General features: G+C 40.3%; 5 protein-coding genes and 1 non-coding gene across 9 annotated transcripts; 2 read left to right on the forward strand and 4 right to left on the reverse strand.

The window, feature by feature from the left end:
- Window positions 1–1,174: 1,174 nt before the first annotated feature.
- LOC135616808 (heavy metal-associated isoprenylated plant protein 23-like) lies at window positions 1,175–2,676 on the reverse strand. The gene is made up of 3 exons (XM_065116445.1): window positions 2,196–2,676; window positions 1,717–2,106; window positions 1,175–1,643 (listed from the first exon to the last, which is right to left on the reverse strand). The coding sequence occupies exons 2-3, from the start codon at window positions 1,865–1,867 to the stop codon at window positions 1,345–1,347; spliced, it is 450 nt and encodes a 149-aa protein (XP_064972517.1). The 5' UTR covers window positions 1,868–2,106; window positions 2,196–2,676; the 3' UTR covers window positions 1,175–1,344.
- A 919-nt stretch (window positions 2,677–3,595) lies between these two features.
- Window positions 3,596–6,579, reverse strand: LOC135616806 (pentatricopeptide repeat-containing protein At4g18520, chloroplastic-like). The gene is made up of 2 exons (XM_065116436.1): window positions 4,226–6,579; window positions 3,596–4,090 (listed from the first exon to the last, which is right to left on the reverse strand). Exon 1 carries the CDS (start codon window positions 6,486–6,488, stop codon window positions 4,623–4,625), a length of 1,866 nt encoding a protein of 621 aa, XP_064972508.1. The 5' UTR covers window positions 6,489–6,579; the 3' UTR covers window positions 3,596–4,090; window positions 4,226–4,622.
- A 912-nt stretch (window positions 6,580–7,491) lies between these two features.
- TRNAW-CCA (transfer RNA tryptophan (anticodon CCA)) lies at window positions 7,492–7,563 on the reverse strand. The gene has a single exon. It is a non-coding gene; the product is annotated as a tRNA-Trp (tRNA).
- A 389-nt stretch (window positions 7,564–7,952) lies between these two features.
- LOC135636553 (protein EPIDERMAL PATTERNING FACTOR 2-like) lies at window positions 7,953–8,958 on the forward strand. Its single transcript, XM_065148317.1, has 3 exons — window positions 7,953–8,217; window positions 8,290–8,357; window positions 8,465–8,958. The coding sequence occupies exons 1-3, from the start codon at window positions 8,127–8,129 to the stop codon at window positions 8,657–8,659; spliced, it is 354 nt and encodes a 117-aa protein (XP_065004389.1). The 5' UTR covers window positions 7,953–8,126; the 3' UTR covers window positions 8,660–8,958.
- Window positions 8,959–13,060: 4,102 nt separating this feature from the next.
- On the forward strand, window positions 13,061–14,918 carry LOC135616821 (F-box/LRR-repeat protein 14-like). The gene has a single exon (XM_065116478.1). It carries the CDS (start codon window positions 13,238–13,240, stop codon window positions 14,657–14,659), a length of 1,422 nt encoding a protein of 473 aa, XP_064972550.1. The 5' UTR covers window positions 13,061–13,237; the 3' UTR covers window positions 14,660–14,918.
- Window positions 14,919–15,219: 301 nt separating this feature from the next.
- LOC135616812 (uncharacterized) lies at window positions 15,220–27,178 on the reverse strand. 4 transcript variants are annotated; one of them, XM_065116452.1, is made up of 19 exons: window positions 27,058–27,178; window positions 26,789–26,966; window positions 26,548–26,710; window positions 25,099–25,235; window positions 24,239–24,342; window positions 24,028–24,123; window positions 21,962–22,052; window positions 21,612–21,732; window positions 21,327–21,526; window positions 20,426–20,545; window positions 19,572–19,663; window positions 19,448–19,503; window positions 18,633–18,722; window positions 18,444–18,543; window positions 17,170–17,274; window positions 17,000–17,072; window positions 16,084–16,238; window positions 15,942–15,999; window positions 15,220–15,723 (listed from the first exon to the last, which is right to left on the reverse strand). In XM_065116452.1, exons 1-19 carry the CDS (start codon window positions 27,058–27,060, stop codon window positions 15,668–15,670), a joined length of 1,998 nt encoding a protein of 665 aa, XP_064972524.1. In that variant the 5' UTR covers window positions 27,061–27,178; the 3' UTR covers window positions 15,220–15,667. The 4 variants fall into 4 exon arrangements, 3 of the variants coding, with proteins under 3 accessions (XP_064972524.1, XP_064972540.1, XP_064972531.1); XM_065116468.1 differs by lacking the exon at window positions 20,426–20,545 and having other exon boundaries at window positions 27,058–27,167; XM_065116459.1 differs by lacking the exons at window positions 15,220–15,723; window positions 15,942–15,999 and having other exon boundaries at window positions 16,147–16,604.
- Between the last annotated feature and the right edge of the window lie 616 nt (window positions 27,179–27,794).

Below are 27,794 nucleotides of genomic sequence, written 5' to 3' on the forward strand. Positions count from 1 at the left end.
GAAGCTGCGTTGAGCTCTCTTGTTCGACGTGTTCATAGCAAAGATGGCGACCACAGCACGCTTGTCTGGTGCTATTGCTGTTCTCGTCGTTCTCGGGAGCCTCTGTGGTCTTAGTCAACGTAAGTAGGCATGCTTCGGCTGTGAGCATCTGCCACCGCGTCGTTCTCCGTTCGATGAGCTTTCTTCCTTGTTTGCCTTTTTCTGCAGAGGTGGTAGCGGAAGAAGTTCATAGGCTGGACGGTCAGCGCTCGGTTGTGGTCTCCGCGGACGAAGAGAAGGGGACCAAAATAGTCATCATTCCATGCGTGAAAGAGTGCACTAAGAATGGCGAATATTGCTACTGTTGCATAGCTGCCAAAGACCCACAGTGTTATCAGCAACTGGTGCAGTGTCAAGCGAACTGCGAAAGGTGCGATCCCAAGTGTCCTCCCGCACCGCCGTCGTTGGAGACGCGTCCATGACGAACCCTAGACTCTGTTACTCTGAGGGCCTTTGCTTTGGTCGATTCTGCTGTGTTAGCAACAGTTATGACAATAAAAGCAGTAACGTTTTTAGTTTTGATAGCAGATAAGATTTTCTAACTATACGAGGAAATCTCTTACTCTGTTGAGAGGATTTCCTCAACTATACGAGGAAATCTGAAAAATCCTCCATCCTAATATGTATAAATAAGAGGAACATATTATCTTCAATAAAATTTCTTCAATAATTATTCTTATCTTCTAAGTTTTCCATCATGGTATCAGAGTCATTTGCCTAGAACAACTCTCTTCTCGTTGTTCTCTCCTCCTTGGCGCAACTGTCTTCTCCACTGCCACTTTGCTCACTAGTACTGTCCTACCTTTCTTCCTTTGCTGTAGCTATTGTAGCATCGTTGCAGCTTCCTTCTCTGCTATACCTCTATTGTAGCTCAACTTCCTCCCGGTTTTTTTCGAGGATTTAGAATGGTTGTTAGCTTCTCCTTTCCGCCCTTAACGATGCTTAAGGGTCTTTATGAATTGTGTTTGTTCTAAGATGCTTGTTCTAAGTAGACTGGTACGTGTTCCGAGAGTACACCTGCATCCGTTACTGTCTTCATGTCTGCTTCGAAGATAGCAACGTACATGATTCTCGCGTGCATGCATGTGAAGACAGATTTCAGTCGCAGAACCCAATGAATTCTTGGCCACCAACAAAATGGAAAATATTCTATATATACTCCACCCTCACTGCGATCAAGAAAGCAAACGAAGGAGAAAAAGATGACAATCTAAACGGAGAACGCAGGCGGCAGATCTGAAGCTGAAATCAGTCACTATGTCTGCTCTGCAACCCTATGGATGCGAGTGCAAGTGATCCCCACAGCTACATAATGGAGCAGGCATTCGGGTTGTCATCGCTGAATAGAGAGGTAAGCTGGTCCTCCGGCCTGACCACTTGGCTGGAGACTGCAATGACCTCCATATTCCTGACATACCCAGGGGGTGCCTTCTTGTCGTAGGTTGGGGCAACGTACGGGTGGGCAACCAGGTTGTAAGGAACGTAAGGCCAGAGCTCAGCCTTCTTCCCGGTGGATTGAACCCTCTTGATCACCTTGTGTGGCTCAACATAGCCCGTCACCGTCACCTTGTATTGCTTTCTGTTGATGTCCACCGACTGCACTCCTGGCAAGGACGGTGAGAACTGCATTAGAACATTGGTCGCACAGACAACCATCGGAGGAGAAGAAGATCGAACCTCTCATGGTGGAGAGCGCATTTCTAACTTTCAGCTCACAGCCCTCGCAGTCCATCCTGACCTTGAGCTCCACCGTCTGAAACTGCTTCCTCTTCTTGTGCCTGCGGCCACTTCCCAGAAAGTTGGAGAAGCATTCCAGGGTGCCTCCCATGGTGCTTCTTTACAGCTGCTAGTGGGAGGCAGAGAGGTACCAAGAGCTTAAAGGAAAAGCTGGAATGGATGGTGATGAAAGAAAGCTTTGGGAGCTGTTGTATATTTGATCGGGAAAATGGAAAGACAGGCTGCTGTTTTGCCTCCCGGCAATCACAAAGAAGGTCCCTGAAAAGGACCGGACACAGGTCTTCCTCGAAACGGAAACCACAAGCCACCAAACTACACTTGACGTGATCTCTAGGCAGCAGAGGAGAAAAGATCGAGCTCGATGAGTGGCGTCACCAGAAAAATAGCCGAAGAAGAAGAAGGAGAAGAAAAGAGAGAACCTCAACAAGATAGTTCACACGGCTAGCTCTTGATGTTGGTTCGTCCTCAGAGGACAAAGGAAGCTGCGATAGATGCCTTTCCTTGGCTGCAAGTTTGTTTCACATCGGCCCCTCCTTATATAGGCACCACCCACCGAAAAGACTCCTCTCACCAACCATAGGTTCCACTGCAACAGTGCACGCACAGTGAGTTTATTCTTGGGTTTGTGACCCTCCGTGACAGTGGAGATCCTCCGTCGTTTAGCTACAAGAAAGCTCTTGGAACTGTAAAAACCCTCGGAAGAATTCATCCAAAAGCACCCCCTCCCCATGCCCTGCATAGAAAACAGAAGGTAATAGCCGTGTGGTCCTTGCCAAGGACCATGTGGTTGCTCTGCGTCCATGCCATCAGCTCTCCGGAAGGTGACTGCTGCCCAACGCCTGTCGTTGTTTGTCTGATGGCACCTTTCCCTCAGGTCTTCGAAGCATGGAATTTTCCATGTCCATACATCATCATAGAAGTAGGGAGTGGATTTGTCAGTGTAAGCTGTCGACAAGCTGCCATGGCAGGCAACGATGTTCTGTAAACATATTGAACCACATCTCTCTGGTCGTGCAGAAACTTCAGGGAAACCAAGTGCTCTGGATCATTTGTGTAGGCATCATGTCATATGTAATTAAATATCTCGGTCACTGGAGATCTCCTGCTGCAATTCTTCTGATGCATTGACTGTTGCCTGTACCATTTTGCTGTGTGCAGGTGCTTTCGCTGTGCGCTTTCAGTGTGCAGAGTTTTGACCATACGCGAACGAGTGGAAGATTCTCAAAGCAGAGGCCAGAAAGCTGGGCTCACGAGAAAGGTGGCATCACCATTAATGGATTAAGAATATAATGTCGCCACCTTTTGCTTTGACTCGGGGCTTTCTTGATCTCCTCACAAAAGATTTCGGCAAGATGCCACACGCTGCATCTAGTTCAATCTTTCTTTGATGCATGAAAGCCTTCGTCTTCAAGGAAGTTGTTCCAGCTGCGTCCAACGCCGGCCACAAGTTGTGGTTCTTCCTAAAGCTTGGAATATTAGAACATGGCCTTAAACTCCTTCGCTTCATCTTCTACTAGCACTTGAAATGCTTTCTTTCTGTCAAATTATCGACAGATGGTGAGGTGAAATGATCTCCTTCACGACAGGAGCATTATAAAAGCAGCAACAGAGTCGAAAGCTCATGGCAACTCATTCATAGCTGTCGAAGAACATTGCAACTGAATGCCTGCGGAAACCATGGCTGCTAAGTTGACGAGAACATGGCCTTGGACGCGGAGACACAAGGCACAAAGCTATAAGATGGACCTCACACCACAGGTGGTAGGCCTCTGTATGATTCAATCATTGAACGGCAAATGCAATCATTGATACTGCCATCTCACAGCAAACTGATTTCATATCTCACAATTCAGGTAGAAAGATTACATTAGGAAACCTGAACCATGTAATAAAAGAATGAAGAGACGAATGCCTGATGAGACAGGAGATTAGTGGCATGGATATGACCCATCTACAATGAAATAATTTCATACACCTCAATAGATCTGCAAAACTCATGACATATAGTTCTTGGTTCATGATATTATACTCATTAGAGATATCTCCTCAGTCTTCTGTCCTCAGGAATTCACACTGTTCCAGTGCATCCATGAAACTTCTACTGACTGTTGCTGCTTGCTGCAGTACCTCTTGATCTTTCTATTCTCAACCTGTCTTGCTCTTTTTCTTTTCTGGAAGTTTCCTGGCTTGATTTTAAGGATTTCACACCTTATAGAAGAAGATTTGCAACCCAAAATTTTGACTAGGGACGGTAGCATCAACTCAGGTAAAGTTCATTCAGCATCCCAAGAGCACCTATTGTTATGTTGCCTTTCTGAAATGCATAATAGCCGGTACATCACCATCCAGAGAGAAGCAAAAGATTGATGCTAAATGTGAACATGCATGTTTTTGCTAAAAGAATTATATTCAAATGGAATGGCATTCGGATTACAAAAGCTTGTATCACCCGAATATCAAGTCTCTGAGGAACATCAAGATCACGGCACTTGCATCTCCTACTCTGATCGTAGTTCCAGAATAAAAACTTGTACTGTTTCATGTACACATTTTTCATGAAAACAAAGCTTCCTGTAGTTAGCTGGATCCTCAAACATGATAAACAATTACACAATATGCTATATCAAGACCTGGAGTACCGCAAGATCTGGTTCGACTTGATGTCGTCTCCTTGCCCCAGCTTGCATGGATAACCAGTCAGTGCATCTCTGGGTATTCAACATCATAATGTTGTGCCAAAATGATTCCGAGATACTTTCTGCACATGCACTCTATCCTTTCACAGAGAGCCATCATGTTTCTTATGATTGTGCAGCTTCTCGTGGCATTCTCAGCTACACGGAAAATCAACTTGACACTATGCAAGAAGTTGGAGGGCTTTCTAATTGCCACTTGACATCTCCACATGCGCCAAAAACTGTCGCAAGGACATAGTCATCTATGTATAATCCCTCTTCTTGCATTCGGTACATAAACTTTAAAGCTTCCTGGCAAAGCCCGTTTTTAGCATAACCTATGACCATCATCTTCCAAGAAACCAGATTCCGTTCTTGCATGGTATCAAAGACTCTCAAAGCATCTGAAGTGCAGCCACACCTCATGTACATATCAATCAGTGCACTGCCCACAAACACATTTGACAGACTGCTGGTCTTACTCACACAGGCATGGAGCCATTTACCAGAAGTGATAGCTTCCAGCTTCGAACAGGCTTTTAAAGCAGAAGAATAAGTGAAGGGGTTTGGTTCCACACCTTCCAATAACATATCATTCAAGAATTCCAGTGCCTCTGAGCCATGGCCAAGACTGGTGAGACCCGAGATAATTGCAGTCCATGAAATGACATCTTTTGCTGGCATAGCTTCTAAAACTCTTGCAGCGTAAGCATACTCCCCGTATTTACAATAGAACCAAATGAGCGTGCTCCCAATGTGAATGTTTCCAATGTCGGAATTCTTTATTATCTGTGCATGAACTTCTTTTCCAAGACATAAAGATCCTATGGAACCACAAGCACTAAGAATACTAACGACGGTAAGATTGTTAGCAAATACACGGCGCCTCTTCATCCTTCGAAATAAAAGAATGGCCTCCTCTCCGAGGCCACAACGTGAATAACCAGATATTAACGAAGTCCATGTGATTGTGTTTCTCTTCGGCATCATATCGAAGACTGTTCTAGCATCCAACACCTCATCACACCTTGCATACATGTTAACCAGAGAACTCCCAACATACACATCTTCTTTGAACTTTTTCTTCACTATAGCACCATGCAGCTGCTTCCCAAACCTCAACTCCTTCAGTTCTCCACAAGCCTTCAGGATACTACAAACAGTGAACTCATTTGGAGAAAAACCCAGGTGCTGCATCTCCTGAAACATCGACAATGCTTCATATCCATGCCCACGTTGCACGTGAGCCGTGATCATGGTAGTCCAAGTAACAACATCCTTGGAGGACATCCTAGCAAACACTCTAGAAGAACAGAGAAGATCACCGCACTCTGCATAAAAGTACACGAGTGCGCTGTCTACAATCTTGTTGCTCCAATTCCCTTTGACAACACAAGAATGAATCTGTCTCCCAAGTTCAAATTCCAATAAATTACCACATGACTTCAACAAGCAAACATACGTCAAGCTATTAGCCTCGACATGGCTTTCGATCAGTGCCTCGAACAGACGCAGAACTTCGTCGTCAAGGCCCATCTTAAGACACCCACTGATCATGGCCGTCCAAGAAACGACATTCCTTTTGGGCATTCCATCGAACAGCTTCCTGGCTGCGACCAGCTCACGGAATCTCACGTAAGCACTAATCAGGTTGTTAACGACGAACGTAACAGAGGCATCGGACGACCTGACGGCGGCCGCGTGCAAGCACTTGACAGCCTTCAAGTTGGAGCACGAGAGGAGGAGGGAAGAAAGCGTTCCGTGATCGAACCTGCGAACGACGGCGGCACCCCGCGAGCTGTCATCTGGGTCACGGGCGGCGGAATAAAAAGAGTCGGGGATTGGTTCGACGTCGGCGGCAAAAGAAGGGATTTCGGTGAGAAGACGTAACGATTTAGGCGGCAAGCTGTGCCGGCTACTCCTCTGAGAGGCGCTGCAACTTGCTGTGCGCTTGGTGGGGAGAAGAGGGTGCGGGTGGAGGAGGATGTGATAAGGTTGGAACAGAGGGATTTCTAGGGAGGGAGGTGACAGCAGCATCGCTGGCGGGGTTTGCTCCAACACAAATATGGCGCTCAACGGAGGAGAGTATTGGGAAGCGAAAAGAAGGATACACTACAACCGAACAAAACGAAGGCACAACATATATATATATATATATATATATATATATATATATATATATATATATATAAGGATTTGACAGTTTCTTTAACGGGCTTAATCCAGTCCAGCCCAGCCCAGCCCAGCCCAGCCCATCGATCTCTCGAGAACGCGTCCACGTCTCCGTGTCTAATCCAACTGAAACTTGTGCTGACTTTATTTGCCAGGTCACCAATCAGGTTCGAATGCCACCGTCATCGTCTCGATCTCTCGATACGTTTCCACCGCCATCCTCTCCGCGGCTCGCAACTTTACCTTCTCCATCGGCCCGCAACCATGTTGTCCGTGCTTGTGGATGTCGTCTTCTTGGTGTTGCTGCTGAGACTGCTGGTTCTTCTCTTCTCCATGCGGTTCCTGCACCTGCTGCTGCTTTACCTGCTGATCTGCCTGGTGTCCATGATGGCTTCCGCCTCGTTTCCCCTGAAGTAGGCAGGACCTCCGTTTCCAGATGCTGATGATTCTGCAGAGAGACAGAGAGAGAGGGAGTGAGTGAAGGTAGGCTGATGAGACATCTGCCCTCTTTGTTGTTTAATGCTTAGCATGCCGTCTCTGTGGCTGTTGTCAGTGGGAAACGCTCCATTTATGGTCGTTTATTCTGAATGAATTCTCAATACACGATCTATAGTTTATCACTCGAGCTGTGGCATAGACGATTTGAGATCATCAAAGTTATGATCTGCTAGTGAGGCGAGGCGTAACATCGAACACTCGACAGCAAATAAGTTATGGTCCATCAAAAACAATCTCTTCTTCCATCTAAGACACCAACTGCAGTCTTCAAATGAACTGCATGTCGAGTACATCATCAAAATAAGCTCGATCTCCCCCAAAAGAAATCTCCAACGAAAACCCACAGCCAAAAAAATTAGAATCCGGGAATTGAACCCGACGTGAATCGAACACGCAACCTTCTGATCTGGAGTCAGACGCGCTACCATTGCGCCACGGATCCTTCGGTGAAAGAAATGTCAATCTTTCTTTATTTATAATATAATCATCATATTTCTCGATAAATATGAAATCATCATATAAAACATTTTAGATTTTCCAGGAAAAACGTACGATACTTTTATGGAATGTATCAGATGACCCAATCATATCAAACATATCTCATGTACTGAGTCCTTCATTCACGCCAACACCTGAGCTCATCTCACTCCATTAACTACATTAACTGCAAACCTTTCGTTGGCCCCATTTCAATCCACTTCCAAACGATAGCATTTAACTCATCATATCTCATCCTCGGGCCACACATGAAGAAGATGCAACAGAGCCTTCCGCTCATATGGCAGTGCCATTTATGAGGGCCTGCCTTCGCATCCAACACGCACCCGCCATTTTCGCCTCTCTTGCCATGTGAAAGCTTCTGATGATCCATCGTGGATCATGTGAAGAACGTCAAGATCACAGTCACCAGTCATTCAAGTCCCTTCCCGGTTGTGTCTTGATTCAGAGCTTATATGATACCGCTCTCCTGATGTCTCATTGACTCACTCCATCGCAATCGCTGGCATGAAGAAGCGCACTCCATCTTGGGGGGTGTGCCTTCTCGGTGCTCTCTTCTTGCTCTCGACCGTGTGCGCAGGACTACGGCCGAATCCAGGTAAAGCGTCGCAGGCTGCTCTATTCTTCTTCGCGTTCTTCCTCTGGTTAGAGACCGTGTTGCTTTCCGCAGATGCCATGACGGCGGCCTCCGATGACAGAGACAACCGAAGAAAAGCACAAGATGATCTGATATCGAAGGTATCATGCCTGCCGTAATGTCCACTGTCTCCCTCTCTGTTTGTTGGCATTTGGTGCTTCCGCAGAGAGATCTAATGGTGACGATGTTGTTCATGGTTGGCACGCAGGAAACCGGAGCAGATGGGATCCTCAAAGGACTCTACGCGACGGGTTCGAGCTTGCCGGACTGCTCGCACGCATGCGGGCCGTGCGTCCCGTGCAAAAGGGTGATGGTGATCTTCAAGTGCTCTCTCGCCGAGTCCTGCCCCGTCGGCTACCGATGCACCTGCGACGGCAAATACTACCATGTTCCTTCCAACTGATCGACACACACAGCTCTCCATGAATCCCCCATCTGCGCGGTGTAGCCAAGCTTCTCCGATGAACCCTGAGACATTGGCGGAGTAGGAATTCCAGATGCATGTCTCTGCTCTTCCATGTTGGTGTCTACATATGGAGCGTCGTGTAGCCTTCAGTACAAGATTCAGATATGAAGGACCAAAAGTATACATGCACTGTACTGCGTAATCTTCGCCAATGAGAACGGATCTGTTAGCGTCGAGGCCACTCTGCGTCTGTGCAAGTTGCTGTATTATTCTAAACAAGAACAAGAAATCGAATGCTTGAAGCGAAGCTGCTGCAGTCATTGAATCATCAGAAACGCTCCATCGATTGGTAGGATCAATAGCTATTTCGATCCGGCTTAAATACGAGACTTTTTACAGCATTCTCACCACGACTTTCGTACAGAACATAAATATTAGACTTTTTACAGCATTCTCACATTAGTTGGGGAGGATGGAAACCAAGGATTCATAAGTCGTCAGGTCTCTTTTATCTTTAAATGTACTTTTTAGAGTTCACATGTTTCGAAAAAGTCTATGCATCAATGACCAATTGATCAAATGATATCTTATCATATTAGCGCTATGGTTGGTCCGCTAGGTCTCCCTTACCTTAGGTATTTCTTAAAGCTCACATACTTCGAAAGAATAAAATCGTTTACATGTTCATATATAAGAGACCAGAGTAGATCAACTTGAATTGATGGGATAGAATTGATAGAATATTTATATGTTGATTTTATAAATTATCTTGATAGTAGTAAGTCCACTTTATATTATATATTCATGTTAGTTAAAGTACTATTTTTATAAAAGAGCACAAAGCAATCACTTATTACATCATAAATAATAAAAGATAAATTTATGATATATTTTGAGATTATAAATCAAGTTTTATGATTATAGAATTTAATCTAAAAACTTAGTGTGGTCGATTGAATTATCATATCGTTGAAGATATTTTATAATAACACAATGACAATTTTTTTTCTAAGAATGATAATTATTTTAATTGTTCAAAGCACGTCGAAATAAAGTATATATTGTTAGAGAAAGGTCTAAAAACAACAAAGTGTTAGTTGAAACCTTAAGCACCACCTTAATGATTACTGATCAATTTACTAAAGTTTTATAATCTAAAGTATTTAAATAATATATTTTTAAAATGAGATTTGTGAGCAAAGTCATAAAGGATATGATTGATAATTTTTTCTACTTAATTAAAGTTATTTATTTATGTTATCATATTTATATTTATTTTATGATATGCTAATAGGATTGTCTTAACAATATAAATTACATAGGTCGTTATGAATTATATTAGGAAATGTTAATAGTATTATGATATATAAAGGAGAGTATAACATTGATGTCATATAACCATTACGTATTGGTAGTTGGATTTCACATAGTATTATTATACCTATTAGCTTATTTTAAAATCTATGATCATGTATAAAATATTTTTTAAAAATTTTAAAATCTAATTAAATAAAATTATTTTCAAATAAAATTTTATTTTATTTATTTTAATTTTAAATTTCTTTTTAAATTAATGGTCCAAGTGAAAGTGTTAAATTATTTGGCTCTGTCAAATTATATAAGATATATTATAGATTTGAATATATTCGATGATAATTATTAGTTAATAGAAAGAAAGTTTAATTATGATAAAATTATTTAATAGATAATATTAATTATTTAAGAGATAATCTTAATAAGAGATATTCTTCTAATTAACATTCTAAACTCTTTACTCTTATTTATTAAAAAAATTTCCGAAACAAGAGATTATAGGTTTATTCTTAATCTCTAATGTATTGCATATAACGATCCTCTAAATGATGATGTTCTTGTAGATCAGTTAAAGATTTTCTAGATAACATCAAAAATAAATATCATAAATTTAATTTATCATTATTTGATCTTAGATATTAAAATTTTTATGTAATAATAATAAAATCATGATTTTGATAGTTACATGTTCTTGCTTGCGCTATATTGCCGAGGTGCAAGACACCAACTTCGCCGGAGAAGCTGGGTCAATGCCGTCGAAGGGTTTCGAGGCTGGGTCGCGTTCTTTGTCGGAGAAGCTACAAGAGGTGATCAACGTATTCGACCATGAATAATCTGCTCGGTTGTGGAAGCCCTGTCGCCGCCATCGCTCGACAGTTTTGATCACCGCGATCGAGAGCAAGCACACAAAATCTAGACGATTTTGCGCTGCTCCAAATTTTTTTCTGGGTCAGTTCAGCTTCCGGTCATCGCGCGATCACACACCGGCATGCGTTCTTTAACTCAAAATTCTGGTCACCTCCGTTTATACCAAGGATGCGGAAGTGGGGCGTTTTTGGCCCAGTTGATCGTCCTGGTCACCGTCGTACGCGGTAAAGCTCATGGGAACGAGCGCTTGATTCGATAGTCCGGTCACCGAGGTGACACTAAGAAACCACAATTTGGACGATTTTACACCGGTTAAAGTTTTTTGGGCCACCTTATCATCGGTTTAATGTGCGGTAAGCTCACTGACATTTCTTCCTTGCGATTCTGATCACCGCCATATCTTCCTTGAAATTTGTTTTGGTATCATCAGTTTATAATGCTGTAAGCTCACCGACGTAGGATTCTGATTCCACATTCTGGTCACCGGTAGTGAGTCTAAGAAACCAAAATTTGGACGATTTTACACCGTTTAAATTTTTTTTGGGCCACCTTATCATCCGTTTAACATGCGGTAAGCTCACCGGATTTCTTCCTTAGGATTCTGATTACCGACACCACGTGACAACTGCGTGCGCTGCCGTGTCTTCTTTACGTCTTCCTGACGGCACGTACGACGCATGATGTGTTCTCGTTCACACGCTGCGTCCTCTCCGAGTTGGCCGCCATGGCGAACAGGTAGACTTCGTGAACCCTTCCCCAGGAAAAGGATGGTCATCACATTGCAGGAACTCTGTTGCCATTGCGAGTACAACGATAAGTTCTCGTTGTCTTTTTGACTCGACGAGATCGATCTGTGACGTCCGAGCGTCGATCCGTCAGCTTCATGCTGCCTTCTGTCCCCAGTCTCTGCTTTTTGGTGGGGGCAAAAAGGGTCGATCAGAACTCGTCCTCCCTTCTCAAGCATCAACTCCGCGTTTGTGTGATGGGATACCATGTCGGCCCGGCCATGCAAGCATCTTCCTTTACATGATTGACTTAAATCCCAGCAATAATTGAGGGGGGTGGGGGGAGGAGCTGCTGCTGCATGCCGTCTGTCATTGCTTCGAGTTTATCTCACGTTCGTTGCCTGCTGCTTCAGCTTCAGTGAAAAGATGCGGCCACTCTGTTCCAACACCAGAGAGTCCCAGTGCCGAGTTCATGCACTTCAAATCCCCATCTCCTCAGCACGAAATCAACTACATTCATGGCTGCACCTACCACGGTGCGCCATAAGACTGTGTGGCCTGCAATACTATGTTTCCTTTGAATGTATAACTTGATTGAGACAGGGATCGAAATGGCGAACTCTGCTTCTTCATATGTAACAAGAAGTGTTTCTGTAGACTCATTCCTTCGTTGCTTCTTCATGCTTTCGTTGTCTCAATCCTACCTAACCCCATTCCTTAAAGAAGTCATATTTCTATTACTTCCAATGTGTTTGACGAAATAACCCTTGTACGATGAAGTCATGCTCCGTTGTTCGCGGTGTTCTACGACGAAAGCCCACCCAATTTTGAACTCCAAGATCTAATCTGATGACCCACATCGTGCTTCCTATTCTTCTTCCATGTTTATCTACCCCAAGATAAACAAAGACCGATCAACATTTGTTTCGAAGCAAGAACTGGGGGCGGTCAATTCATCGAACATGTTGGCAGTGCTGTACGATAGAAAAAGAAATCCGAAAGGCTTCGGAAACAAAGACCGAGAAGTAAACCCACCGTTTCTTCTTCCGGAGATTTTGATTCCTAGAGGGATGCACAGTGGACGAGGTCGCGGTCATCACTTGCAGACAACCATGCCTTCTTGCTTGGGTATGCATATGTTCATACCAGCTTTGACTTTGTCCCGTCAACTTCGATGAAGGTAGGCAGAATTCGAAAGGTCTGTAAAAGATGGAACTGAGAGAGAATGGAAGAAGTCGCTCCATAGATTGATTCCATTGTGCGCGTAAGAGCAGCGAGGTTGGACTACTCGGTTGCTGATGCCAGCGATGGTTAAGTGCACGCATTGACGACTGCGAAGACTCGATAAAGCTCACACGAGCAGGAACTCGTTGTCTCGGCTGTTGGATCTCGTATCCAACGACAGATACTACACCATCTTTGAGGACGTGGAATGGCGCCGTGGATATTCTCTCTTCTTATCTGAGTTCGTCTATATAAGAGGTCGAGGGATTAAGATAGTTCCATCATAAATCTCTCATTCTTCCTCTCTTGTAGCGCATGTTGGATCGAGATCGAGGGTGTCTGAGCCGCGAGAAGAGGGATCTATTTGATCAGGTAACACCGGGTTGCAAGCTGCCTCTTTCATCCTCGCTTCCTTGCCATTGCTTGACGTTGTTATCGGTAGAGAATGGGGTTCTTGATGGAGGATGTTCCTGAGGAGTTGCTGGTCGATATCGTCAATAGATTGGAGCAAACTGCGGACAGGAATTCGGTTTCCCTCGCCTGCAAGCGCCTCTGCGCGATCGATGGAGAACAGAGGCACTTCTTAAAGGTCGGGAGCGGAGTGCATGCCGCGACCGAAGCCTTGACCTCGCTCTGCATGCGCTTCCCCAACATCAAGAAGCTCGAAATCGACTCCTCTGGTCGGAAGTCGAACCCGGCGAAGCAATTAACCAACGATGGCCTCCTTCGGCTCCCTTCTTGTTGCCCGTCGCTGACGGAACTCACTCTGAGCTTCTGTTCATCCATCGACGATTCCGGCCTCGCCTTCCTTGCGTCGTGCCCGAATCTCAGATCCGTGGAGCTCAATTTTGCACCAGCAATCACTTGTGCTGGGATTCTATCGCTCGTCGTTGGGTGCAAGAATCTTTCCGCTCTTCATCTCAATCGCTGCAATAAAGTGAGCAGTGACGAATGGCTGGAGTACCTCGGCAAGTTTGGGAAGCTGGAGGACCTCTCGATCAAGAACTGCAGGGGTATCAGCGAGGACGATCTCATCAAACTGGGGCCTGGGTGGAGCAATCTGAAGCGATTGGAGGTCGAGGTGGACGCGTGCCACAGGCAGTCCAAGGTCTACGAGAGATCATCGGTGGACAAATGGGCGAGGCATCAGAGCCGCTACAAGAATCTGCGGGAGCTGCGGTTGGTCAACTGCAGCGTAGCTCCGGGGAGAGGGCTGTCGTGCTTGTTGGGGGGATGCGAGGCTCTGGAGAGGCTTCGCTTGGACATGTGCGTGGGGGTGAAGGACACCGACATGGTGGCATTGGCCGGGAAGTCGAAGAACCTGAGAAGCATCTCGATTGGCCTCCATCCCCAGTACATGGCGCCTGTGCTGCTGAGCAATCCATTGAGACTGACCGACGAGAGCCTGAGGGCAATAGCCGCGGGGTGTTCGAAGCTGGAAGCCTTGGAGCTATCCTTCTCGGATGGGGAGTTCCCATCCTTGTCGTCTTGCTTCAGCCAGGGCGGCGTCCTGGCGATGATCCAGAGCTGTCCGATTCGTGTTCTGGCACTGGATGCTGCTTGCTTCTTCGACGACGGTGGGATGGAAGCCCTTGGTCGTGCTCCCTACCTGCACACGCTGAAGCTTGCCGAGTGCCAGGGAGTGACGGATGTGGGGATGCAGCAGCTCCTCCGACGCTTTCCACGCCTAACCAGTCTGGAGCTCCGTAAATGCGTGGGGGTGACGGACTTGGGGTTGAAGCCGCTGATTGGTTCATGCAAACTGGAGTCACTGACGGTGCAAGGCTGCCCTCGGATATCGGAGGAAGGTGTCCGAGGGGCAGCAAGGACTGTCTCTTACGAGCAGGATTCGCCATGGATCCATTGAAGAATCATCGTCAGGTGCTCGGTTCAACGGCAAGGAGGACTCGTAATTCTAGCAAAGACCGAGGCATCAAAGGCGACACCATTGACTGCGCCACTCGAAGCGAGCTGTACATGGTTTTTTTACTTGGACATTGAAGTGGTACTTTGTATCTTTAGGCTTAGTGTTGCAGGTCATAGGGGCAGTGCCTACAGGAAATTGTTTGTTTTCATTTAAATTCATTGTGGCTTTATTAATGCGAAAAAGGTTCTTTTTCTCTCAACTTTTTTTAAAGCAATTCTTTTCTCTCAACTTTGTAGCATCCAACAAAATAAGCAGCGGTGGTTGCTGTGAGCTAAAGTGCATGACCGCTTTCATAAACTAATTGATGGTCAAGTCCATGACAGCCACTTTCATGCTCGACTGCTTTTATCATTGCCTGAGCACAATCTTATCCACATAATTCGACAGTGAGGCAACGATCCCATACATCAATTCATTCTCTAAAGATGTGCTAATCATCCATATGCTCAAGTCCAATATACTTGACAATTAACAACAAACTCAACATACTTCAGCTCGAATTAATAAATAATAATATACTGATGAACTTATTTGGGCTGCAAAGAGTAACTTTTAACAATTACCTACAATTTATTACATATAAAGAGTAACCTAGCAATAAGTTCCGAGCCGAACATAAAATAGACCATTAGACAAAGCTTACTTCTCCTTTTGTCTATTAGTGCACTGGCAGCACTATGTACTGAACGATGACAATGTTTGCAGATAATGGTACATTCAACTTAATTAATTTGGGCCATCTTCACTAATTACACATATTTCTATAGGCAATACTGCCAATTGTACATGCAAGAATATTCAACGAGGTCTTGCTAGTGTTAGATAATGTGATCTAAACCAGATTTAGTCTCAGACCAGTCCGGTGCTGCCAAACAGACTTCCAATGAAGAGACCAATGATGGATCGCCGGCCAAATATTGTAATGTATAAAATCTTCCGAGGGATTTACTAATTTTCAACAGCTTTTCTAACAAAAGGGAACCGATCAGCCCAATCACAATACGCTGCAAGGAGGAACAAAAGATGCACCTTGTAAAACAACCTTTAATTTGGAGACAAAACCTAATAAAGTAGCACCAACTGTACAGTCCGAACAAGAAACATCAAGATATATATGTAAAATATAAAGGCAAAACAAACTATTAGCTAAATCAAGTGTTCAAGGTATATCTGTAGAATAAAGATAAAACTAATTAATAGTTAAATTAAATGTTCAACAAACCTGAAATAATGATTTGATGAAGATCCGACTGGTCTTTAAAATCCTCACTTATTTCACCCTGCACCAATTCAAATAGGATATGAAAGCACTTCTCAAATTAAACAATGACATCAAGATCAACAAAAATACCCTACAACTGAACCTGGTTTAAACTTCTGACAATGAGATGAGACAACTTCTCAAAAGAGCTCTGATCAAAATTCCATTGGTTTAGAAGAGATTCCTCAGATGTTAAATCAAACACCAATGAGCAAATGCTTGAAGCCATCATCACGACAGATGGATCCTTGCAGTTCTCTTACGAGTGCAAAAGGAGGTAAAAGAATCATATCACATAATGTTTATAGATATAATAAAAAGAAATAAAAATCAATTCTTAGCATAAGCCATATGAACATTTCCGCATGAACATAAAAGGTATAAACAAAATATTATATTATACAAATTCATTCAGTATTCTAAGTAACGATTTAGTAACTACCCACTCAAATCCCAGTAGATAACATCATTTTTTTATGTCAACAGGAGAATTAACACAATTAATTAGAAGGAATACTAGTAGAAGCAAATGAACCAGTATTAGTATCTGCGGATGGACAAAAGTTGCTCAATAGCGATCAAGATGCATCCTATGCTCGAATTTGAGCTCCAAAATGGATCCATCTGGAGTATGAACTACATCCATCACTTATTTTCTAAATGAATAAATTGGTAACGATGAGAATACAACAGGTGTAAATTTAAAAATTGCATTATCCAATTAGCAAGAAAAAGAGGAAAGAATAAAGTTACATATGAAGTTCTTTTTGAGGGTTTATGGGGTACATATGTATTTGAATGGCTTTTCACAATCATTAATGGTTTTAACATTTTGGGCATGCTAACTCGAACAGATGAACTGGATTAGTAGGTTGCTTGGATCATTTCGCATTTATAGGTTCCATGTTTTTCTTTTCTGTGTTAGCATAGCACACTGAAACCTTGTGATAATAAACTCCGTTGGTTCACCAATAGTTTATATTATGAGTCATATTACATGATAGGGCTGAAGAAAGTACCAGTCCAAAAGATCAATGCATGTAACAGATTGACAAATTGAGACCCCTCTATCCAAACTTCAAGTTCCTTTCGCTGTGTCAGGATAACCCCAAAAATCATTAAAGTTGACAAACTGAAAATATAACCATGACTAATTACAAGTGAAAACTAGAGGTGCAAAGTAACTTACATTTAACAGGAGATTAAGGATGGTATCACAAGCCAAAAGCACTCTATCACTAATATTAACCATCTTGCCATTACTTCCAACCATGTTCACAAGGCATTCCACTATCTGATAATGTCAAGAGAAATACGATTTATCTCCAGAGTATTAAACTGAAAATGACAGCAAAGCAATATTATCTCATTGTTCAGATGGTCAGAATTACATCTCATGTACAGAGTACTAATTTTACAATGACAGTAAAAAACAACACTGGTCTCATTGTTCAGGTAGATCTACATGTTAAAGGCTTAGATAATCATACATGTAAACTATGCATACAAAATAACCAAAATGTGTAAGCCGACATGAAAAGTGTAGAATGTACTGCAGGTTGCCAATAAACTACTTATAATTAGGTCTGAAGAGGGTTTCGATATTTGTGGTGGTATTACATGGTTACATACAACAGTAGACAACAATGCTCCAAATGTGAATTAAAACACCATTTCATTGTCACACAATATGAGAAAACACACATGCATATTTTGTTTATCTCTTGAAATTTCTATGGCACATCAGTAATGTCAGTAGTAATTCTACTGTAAATAAATGAGACAGATTTCTATGGATCAACATATTCGAGCAAGAGCAACACTTGTAATTAGCACATGAACTCACTATGATTGAAGAACTAGGAGTGAAGTGAAGGCCAGAACATCAATCATAGAAACAAATAGAAATTAACATACAATACCGATGGTTAGATCCATACAGGATGAAACTGCATCTGTGATAATAACCATCACACGTAAGAGTGACCAGCTACAAGAGAACTCATCATTTAGTCAATTAGTGTCAATGTTAAATACATCAAAGATCCAAAAGAATCTTAAATGTAGAACCTCTAACAAGAGTAAGATGTAGAAACATCACAATCATAATTATATAAGAAGTTGCTTTTAAATTTATTAAAAGTACAAAAAATTGTAAACAAAATATTACAAAAATTAAGGAAATAAATGTTCAATATGTACAGTTGATCTTATCACAAATTATTGAATTAAAGTATAAAGAAAGTATTAAAACTTCCTGAAGTATCTGATAGTGCAAGTAGCCAGATATGGCAAAAGCTCCAAAAATCATGTGTCTCAGAATATCATTGGCACATTGCAGTATTATGAGAACAATGTAAAAAAAACGAAAGACAAGGAGTTCATTTAGCTGCATTGACTGAAACGAAATTAAAAACATAAAGAATATATGTTGTAACTGGTATGTAACAAATTCAAGCGCACCATTTTATGTCCACCAACTGAAGCCAATGCCTTGCACCCATCAATGTCCACGGTTAATTGGCACAACATTGGAAGCAAGAAGCAGACGGAGTAGAAGGGACTACGATTTAGTAACAATATGCAACAATCAGCAATGAACTAAAAATATATCTTGAGTACTAACATAAAAACCAGAAAAGAGAATTAAACCTTGATTCCTCTTCACCTTCAATTGATAGAAGATATCCTAACAAATCTCGGGTCTTTTCCTTACATGCAGTGGGTGCCTCTGCAAGATAGCTGGAAAAGACATTATATTCAGAAAAAAGTTGATATAATATAAGATCATGGACGTCACCAAGATAGCAAAACAAAATAGACAGCTACACTCCTAAAGGCCACACATTTTTTCAAGCATTTGTGTAACTTTATGTAAAAAAAACTGCAGGCAATCAAGTAAAAAGTGGTAAATAGTTGCATAAGTGAAATCAGTTAAAAGCACTTGCGAGCATTAACTACTTCATACTAATATGAGGACAACAAAATCTTTGAATGACCATTGATAACTTATCCCATCTTATCACAGACCTTATTTTATTACAGGTTTCAACTTGGTGTTTGAATGAATTTGTTTTATTATATGAATCCAATTACAATCTATATTTGATGTTTCAGAGAGAATGTCAAAGTAAAATACCTTCCATTTTATTTCAAAAACTCAGCTTAATCAATAGTATTAAATTGGCATTAGATTGGAATCCAGCAATCTCTGGCATACCATACGAATGTCAATCTAGTAAAAATTTTTCTACTAAATTCTCTATCTAGATTTTAAACATCCATAACAGCAAAACAATTCCACACACAATAAAGTAGCTACAGTAGATGAGAAGATGGCTTAAATATCCATCGACTAGAAGACAACTGAACAAAACACAAGCAAGACAATTAACACCATATGTCTAGCTGCAGCATTGAAGTTCAAGGTTGCTAATACAATTAGAAAAAGGAAAAGCCAATCATACCTTCCTATTATTCGGACTGCTGCCAACAGGTCATCTCCCTTTATTTGACCATGATCCTACATAAGATCAACCGGATTAAGAAATTAACTATTTCAACCCTAGCCTAGGAAGAGACTATAATCACCTTTGAGTCTTGCAAAAAATCCAGAACCAAATCAATTGTCTCATTGAGTCCCAAAATCATCTTTGTCAGAGTGCTCTCTTTGACGGAAGGATCTGCCAGAAAAAGAAAGGGCGGACGCTCATAAATCCAAAAGAATTCCTAGAAACCAAGAATCTATTAGGATAAAGTACAAGTACAAGTTTTAACGCATGTGCATGAAAAGTGCAAATTGTCTCAGCCTCAGGTACAGCTGATGCTATGTAAAACCTTATTCAGGAGATTCAAGCTTGTTGATCTACACTCCTTGAAATGCCTCCATAAGAAAATCATGATAAATGAATCCTGTTTATCTAACTGTAAGCTCATCAAAAAATAAACAGTCAAATTTATGATATATTGTTTGTTTTTTCATACCAAGCATCATTACTTCTAACACGGGGCACTTAAGAGGGTACAAACTCACATCAACTGTTGGTTCATGGAATTATGCTGTTGAGTGACTAGAATAGTCAAAATTATCGATCAACCTGAGACATCCTTTTTTTCCATCGATCATACTTGGTTTTTTTTCCTGATCAGTATATCATATACTTACCACAAGATGTATTATACCAGTCTATTAACCAGTCAGTACTATCATGTTATCCTTGAGATCTGTTATGATAATGTCACAATGCTTCTTATATCAGGAAAAAAAAATTCTTGGATAAAACAGATATTAGTGCCCTACCTACTCACGAATTCAACATCAACACATTTTTCAACTCTTCTTATGAAAATTCATGTATTAGAAAAAAAGAGTCTCTACTCCAGAACTAAACCAATATTTTTTTAATAAGGATACATATCAGTTGGTCTGTATAATATGTACCAACCTCTACGGTCAGGTACCAAGCCTTGGTCAGACCAGTAAATATCAGTCAGTATGGTGCATACCAACCAGGCAACCAGTATTTGATTCTTTGCTGTTTGGATCTCTATCCATGCTTTCAAGCCTATAATACAATAAAAAAAACAAGAAATTGGTAGCATAGCACTAGCTATGCAACTGTCAGTGCAACACACAGAAACAAGTAGCAAGCTAGCAACTACAGACACTAGTCTCACAATCCTTGTTTCAGTAGCAAGACATTGTATGTCATAAGTCCCAACATCTTGTATGTTGGTGCTATAACAAAAAAGACACCTGGTTGATTGAATTTAACTATTTAAAAGATAAAATTGCAATCACATATATACAAAGAGCAAGAGAGCCCAGATCTATATAAATTCATCCCCTCAAAAACGTAGGATCCATTATCAAAAAAAAAGATATTTTTATAGTATTATATGTATATGTATATGTATATGTATATATGTGTATATATATATATGTATATATATATATATATACACAGATACATACGTATGCATGTATATATATATACATATACATATATAAATATATATATACATATATGTACATATATGTATGTATATATACATATGTATATATATATACATATATATATATACATATATATATATATACATATACATATCCATATATATGTGTGTGTGTGTGTGTGTGTGTGTATCCAGAGGCATAAGCAATTCTCTCAAGAGAAACTATTATTTATTACAATTCTGTGTTGTGATAATAAACAACAAATAAACTAATTGAAACAAGTACTAAAAAAACCAGGAAGAATAACTCTATATGGTGGATAAGAGTTTTTCGAAAATAACAGCCATAAATTAGATAACAAGCTAACTATTAGCCAACTACAGATGTACCTTTTGCCCCACTGACAGTTGACATAAGTTTAATGATCTTCTCCATCAAAGAAAATAATATAGCCAAAGATCGCTGCTTCTGAAAGATTGTTCCTGCAGCATCGGAAGAACTTCTGGAAGCTTCATATTTTAAGTAGGCCAGCTCATTAAGAAGAACAGCAACTTCTACCCTTGAGGACTCGAGTACAAGCAATACAAACCTAAAAGCAACTCAAGATAATAAAAAAATGATGTTACCACTTAAAAGAGGTTCCCCTGGGAAACCAAAGACATTGTTGCTCTTACTTGTCAACTGGCATCGGTTCCTGGTTATGATGCAATCTTGTGTGTTCCAGCAGCCAGTTTACCCCAAGTATAGACATCATTAAATCAGCCAGAAGAAGGGCTTGGAGCTTTTCAGTAGAAACTACAAGTTTGAAAATATATATTAATCATTAATTTTCCCTTAACAGTTATACTTGATGTTTACTTTCTCAATGGGCCAATAGTGTGTGACAACAATAATTATAAAAATTAATCCAGCTAACATGATGGACAGGGAGAAAATAGGGGAAAGAATGGTGAGGAGGAATTCAAGAAGTTCGATTTTGTGTAGTGTAAGTATCAAAATCTGTAAAGCAGTGATGCAAACATACCAACTCGGTTTTGAAGTATTTCGCTAATGCCAATGCGTATTTGACTTGCCCAAATATCAGTTGATATTGACCTTAGAGCTTCATGAAGTGGCTTCAAAATAAAAAAGTATAGATATGTTCACAAAATTAGTGTATTTGACATAACTTCAAATCATAAAATAAGAACAAAAAATCAAAATAAATCAACAAGAAGCTGGCTTCATCAGTGAGCCAATGATGAATGAAGCAATTAAAGTAAAACTATTATAAATTTTCAATAACAAAACAGCAAAAGATCCCCAACAAAATGTTTCAAAGTGACGTTACAGGAAGGAAGAATGAGGTGCAGCAACTTCACCTATTATTGTATCTTTCATTTGTTTTACAAGTCTATATGTCAAACAATAAATAAGATGGTTGCAACAAATTAGAAGACAATTAATGGTGGCAACCACTGAATTCATGTAATTTTCCCCATAGATGTTCCAGTCAGATTATCTTACCATACAGGAATAGGAAATATGTACTATTTACTGATACTACATGATATTCAACATGCAGCACTCTTCAAACATGAGAGACGCATGAGTAACTGGACTACAAATATGAGAGATGAATGAGTCATTAGACTAAAAACATGGGAGACAGCATGAGTAACTAGGCTATGTTTATATTCTTTTTGCTGATTTTCACTTCCATTTATTCACTTATTGCTATTTCCTCCATTCTCTCAGTGTGGACAGCAGATGTGGACGGCAACAAACAGGACATTAAAAATTCTTTATTTTAGTTAATTTTCATTAGGATAGTTAAAGATAATTATTTAGATTTAGTGACTGCTAATATACCCAGTCACTGTAGCAAACAGTTGCAACATCAAGATAAAGAAAAATTAACTTTGTACATTTCACATGATTTAATATAGCTATTAATTGATCATGTAAATTCACTTGCTTTCCAATCATAATCTTGTAGAGTTTTTTTTTTTTCAAGTCGACCATAAAGGCAAAAAGCACCATAAGGGTGGAGCAATGTCAGGTACCAAAGAAGGTCCAAAGCAAGAAAAACAGTCTAGCCCATAGTGCGAGTGGCCAATTAGATTCCACTACAGATATTATGATTTATTTTAAGTTTAATTGATGGTAGTTATGCCTTTAGAATATAATTAGATGTATAAGCCTGAAGATGCAAATCCTTACCAACTAATTAGAGATTGATTCCAGTGTAATTGACATAGATATGTAAATCATGGTCAGTTTCTTCAATGCAACATGGATTATAATGACCTATCAGAAACAAAACAACTAACCAGTAGTGACACTCAGAGGCATCAGTCTTCTGAACAAGCACAAATAGGCATATGCTGTCATACCAATGTTATCCAAATGCATTCAAAACTTTCATTTGTTTCTAACTGTTCTACATATGTAACTTGACTTTCAAGTTTTATTAATTCTAAAACTGTAAGAATACTATGTCATTAGCTTGCATAATAAATTCCTGTGTCATTGGATGCATGTGCTAACCAACACACAATTAAACATGAAATGGTGAATGGCAATGCAATTTATTAGTTTCGACAAGCAATTGAATGAAGAACAACAAGGAGAAAGTACTTATGCACGCATCTTTGAATATTTTCATATTGTGTACTGATTTTTAATGACAAAAGGACCTCTAGCAAAAGAACACAGAAGCTAATCACTTGTAAGTAACCAGATTATAATTACATTTTCAGTCCATCATCTTGCTTATCCTATCTAGAAAAGACTCTAAAATTCTTCTTTATTTTTCATGTTTAATCATTTAATGCAAATTCTGACAATGTGAAGCATCAAATGCATCATTAACACTGATGCAGCTATGACATTTTCATTCCAAATAAATAGGTGACAACCAATGGCTTCATTGTAACATTTATGCAGGATCTTATGCCTAAATTGACTAACTCGTGGAAGTTGCATCAAACATAAACTTAGCTCCAAGTACACTTGGAAAGGAAAAAAAAAAGCAACTTTAGTATATCTGACTTTCTTCCATAATGATTGATATCAGATAGAAGATAAGGAGACAGAAAAACATCATACAATGTAATTTGATGATAGAAGTGTAGTAAGCATATGCAAAGCATCGAATTTGTGGATGTTCTGCAGTACAGCAAATTGCCTAGCAACAGAAGTCACCTGGGGATCACATAAGCTGTCAGTACATACATAAACAAATAGATAGCGTAATAAACCATCATTAGAAATGATTGAAATTGAAAAAAGAGAATTCTATAAGTGCATGCCAGCATACCATGGCTAACATGCCTCGTAGGTTCTCATCATTTAACAAATCATCAGATAGCCGATTCACTACTAGCTGCTGAAGTTGCATGGCAAACTCAAGTGACCGAGAACCTTCAAAGAAATAAAGACTTGATAAAAAAAACAACATAATCCACATATGGGATAAAAGTTCAAGGCATGTCCAAGTCAGCATTAAGGCAAAAGGAGAAAGAAAAAAAATAAAACATAAAACTTAAGGGTAAATGCTAAATTTGGTAAAAAGAGCTTGAGCACTTCTGTTCAAAGGAGAGAACTTCCAAAGACCTGTCAAAAGAGAAGATCCAAAAGAAATTCTATACTGAAACCACTTTCTGATAAAACTTGACCAACTACTTGACCTAGTTATTTGCCATTCAAGTAACTTTAGCAAAGTTGAATTGCATTCAATAGCATATTCTAGATATACATGAATTCTAAGGTTCAACTCTAGAGTTCTCATTAAGAGTTTAATCCTACCGTAGACATCTCATAACAAACTAAATTGGACTTTGAAAGTGTAGCCATGCCTTGATCCAGCCATTGATCCGTAAACTTTCAAATTTCCATTAGTACATCAACAGTAAAGTACTAAGAAGAGAGGTGCCAGATGAAACAAGTCTAGTGGAATTTGTGGAAACTTTCTAAGTCAGATTAAAAAGCTTCATTGGTATGAGCCATCAAGCATGAAGATATGTGATTACCTGAGGAGTCCTTAAGGCAGGTTTACGGCAACAGGTAAATCAGTAGTGTTCATAAAGTTGAATACATATTTATTAAATCCAGCACCAAGTCCAATATGTTTCTAACACCCAACAGTTCCAACAAAGGAAAATCAAGTGCATTTAATACCATCAGTCAGAGTAGAAATATGTGGAGCAAGCATGCCCATCACTCCAGATTCATAAAATTTGACTAGACCATTCTCTGAAGCTGCAGCAACCAACAACAGAAACTCATAGCATTCCTCAACAATAAAGGGGTCAGACCTGACAAACAAATTCAGTGAGAAGTAGTTAAGCAGAAAAGTAACGTACATTTATATTACAGAGAACTTTAATCAGAGATCAGAAAAAAATGTCTCCAATGTAAGGTAATATGGTATATGAACTGCAATTGCAAATGGTACTATTACTATAGCAACAATCACAAATCAGCAGAACACAATATTATTAATCAAGGGAAGCAACGTTAAGTGGGCAGTCCTCAAGGCAACTGTCTAAACTTTGAACATGGACATGGTGATCCCACCCCAAGCTTCAGTACTCAAGTATTTTAAACTAATTTTTTAGTTCTCCAATTTGGTATAAACTTAGGAAACCTACAGAAAGTAGGTTTTTATTCCAAATTTTCCAAAGATTTTTTTTTCTTTAAGTTAAGCCTATTGTCATTCTCATTTTTGTAGCCACCTTCACTACCATTGTTACCATCACCATAGCACCACGTTCTTGCCAATTTCACCATTGCTGCTGCAGATGTTGGTACCAACCTACTACTAATCTGCTTCAACCAACCCTATTGCCACCACCAATGCTCATACCAACACTTCATCTCCACCATCATTGTTGGTGCCGCCACAACTACCATAACTGTTGCATGCAACACCACCACCATCACTGCAGCTAACACCAGCTCCATCACAAGGAGGCCGCTGCTGCCATCAACACTCTTGTACCACCTTCATCACCTCATCACCACCATAGCACCACTACAACAACCCTAAAGCCATCACAGTCTCTACCACCTCACCTGTTGTAACTACACACTATTATCATTTCCATCATCCCCATCATACCATTTAGGAAACGTGTTTAGCACATTATTAATCATGGAGAACAACAACGATAAGCCATAAAGTCCTAACTATTGGAGTCAGTTACACAAATCTTTTCCGTCCATTGATCTCTATTTATGAAAATGACACTACAAAATTTTGCTCTTGCAGACAGTTGTCTAGAACATTTTTCTTTAATTTTTATCTGATCATGAGACTGACAATGGAACAGATTAAAATTATTAGCGTGCACACAAACAGGTGGAGTTGCGTTTCTTTCTCATTTCTTTCCCACAAAAAAGAAAATGGAAAATTAGAGATAAAGCATGAAAATCGGTGATCTATTTTCAACGAGAACACATTCATAGTCGTTGCATTTAAAATTCAACCACATGTATCACATCGAGATACAATAGGGCATAGGGCACAGATATAACTAAGCATAAATCCTTCAATACCAACAGTTTCGTCATGCAACACCCAATTTTAGAACAAACAATAATTAAAGACAAAAAAAAAAAACATACGATGTTGAAGTAATTTCTGCTACGTGAGGAATTTGGGAGTTCATTTCCTCCGACGACGCAATCTCCGGCACCCGACACAATGCAGCAAGAAGGGTGATGGAGAGTCGCAAAAACGCCTCCTGCTCCTCGCCACTCTTAACCCCGCTGGCTCCCTTTCCCATGCCTTAATCAAGACCCAAGAACCATGATCCATCAAAACGGGTTAAAAATTGGAGTAACATGAGATATTCAAAAATATTACCAGTCATGAGGAGCCGCTGAAGGAATCTCGCGCCGACGGCTTCGTAAACCTTGAGAACAGAAGCGGTGTCGCCCCCTTGGCAGAACTTGGCGGCGAGGAGGAGTCCGGCGAGCTTCTGCTCGTCGCGCTGCCCTCTCAACAACTTCAAGCAATCGTCGAGAGAAGGGCCGGTCGATTCCTAAGGCAAAGACAGAAGAAAGATTAAAAGGCTTCCATCGTGCCTCGAGAGAGAGAAAGACGCAGAAAGAGATCGGAAGAAAGGGATTAACCATCGAAAGGGATCGAAGACGAAGAAAGAATAACTCCGGTTCGATTCTGGATCGGCGAGAAGGGAAGGGTTTCTCAAAAGGATGAGGCGAGGGAGACACAAAAGGAGAGGGTTTCTTGAACTCCACCGAACGTTCGAGGAGCTCGCTTTTGTCGGGCGATACCTTAAAGAGATCCGATACCCGTTAAACCCGTTAATTAAACCGTACTAAACAACACCTTTTTTGTGTCTCAAAACGGATCGGATCGATCTTTAGATTAGAAATCCATGCCCGAAGGCGCCTACCGCCGTCTGTGTCCGTTCTTTCTACAGCAAAATGTCTTGCATATCCCTACAGAACGCTGAAATCACAGATTTATTCGAAATATCACTCTGTGCTTTACATTAACCATCAATTTTATTAAGTTGATAAATGGGAAAATTTATGAAGCTAAATTTGATATTATTCACTGAAAATACGAGAAAGTATATGCATGATACTTTTTGATCTTTTTATTTTCTTTTTTTTGTTTTTTGCTCTTCTGATTTGCTTGTTTTAAGCCAGCGATATTTGAATATTTAATTTTAATTTTAAGAAACCTAAAAAAAAACTATGCTTTAAGTATTATTTATCAGATATCATCAATATATGATTTGCATTGTTGTAGATTTTTTTTCTTCTTACCATTAATCAAATTTATCATAATTAATGTTTTACTTTATTAGAATTATTCATTTCCTTATTTGTGTAATATGATT

This window comes from Musa acuminata, chromosome BXJ1-3 (assembly GCF_036884655.1).
Source record: "Musa acuminata AAA Group cultivar baxijiao chromosome BXJ1-3, Cavendish_Baxijiao_AAA, whole genome shotgun sequence".
Taxonomy (NCBI): Eukaryota; Viridiplantae; Streptophyta; class Magnoliopsida; order Zingiberales; family Musaceae; genus Musa; species Musa acuminata.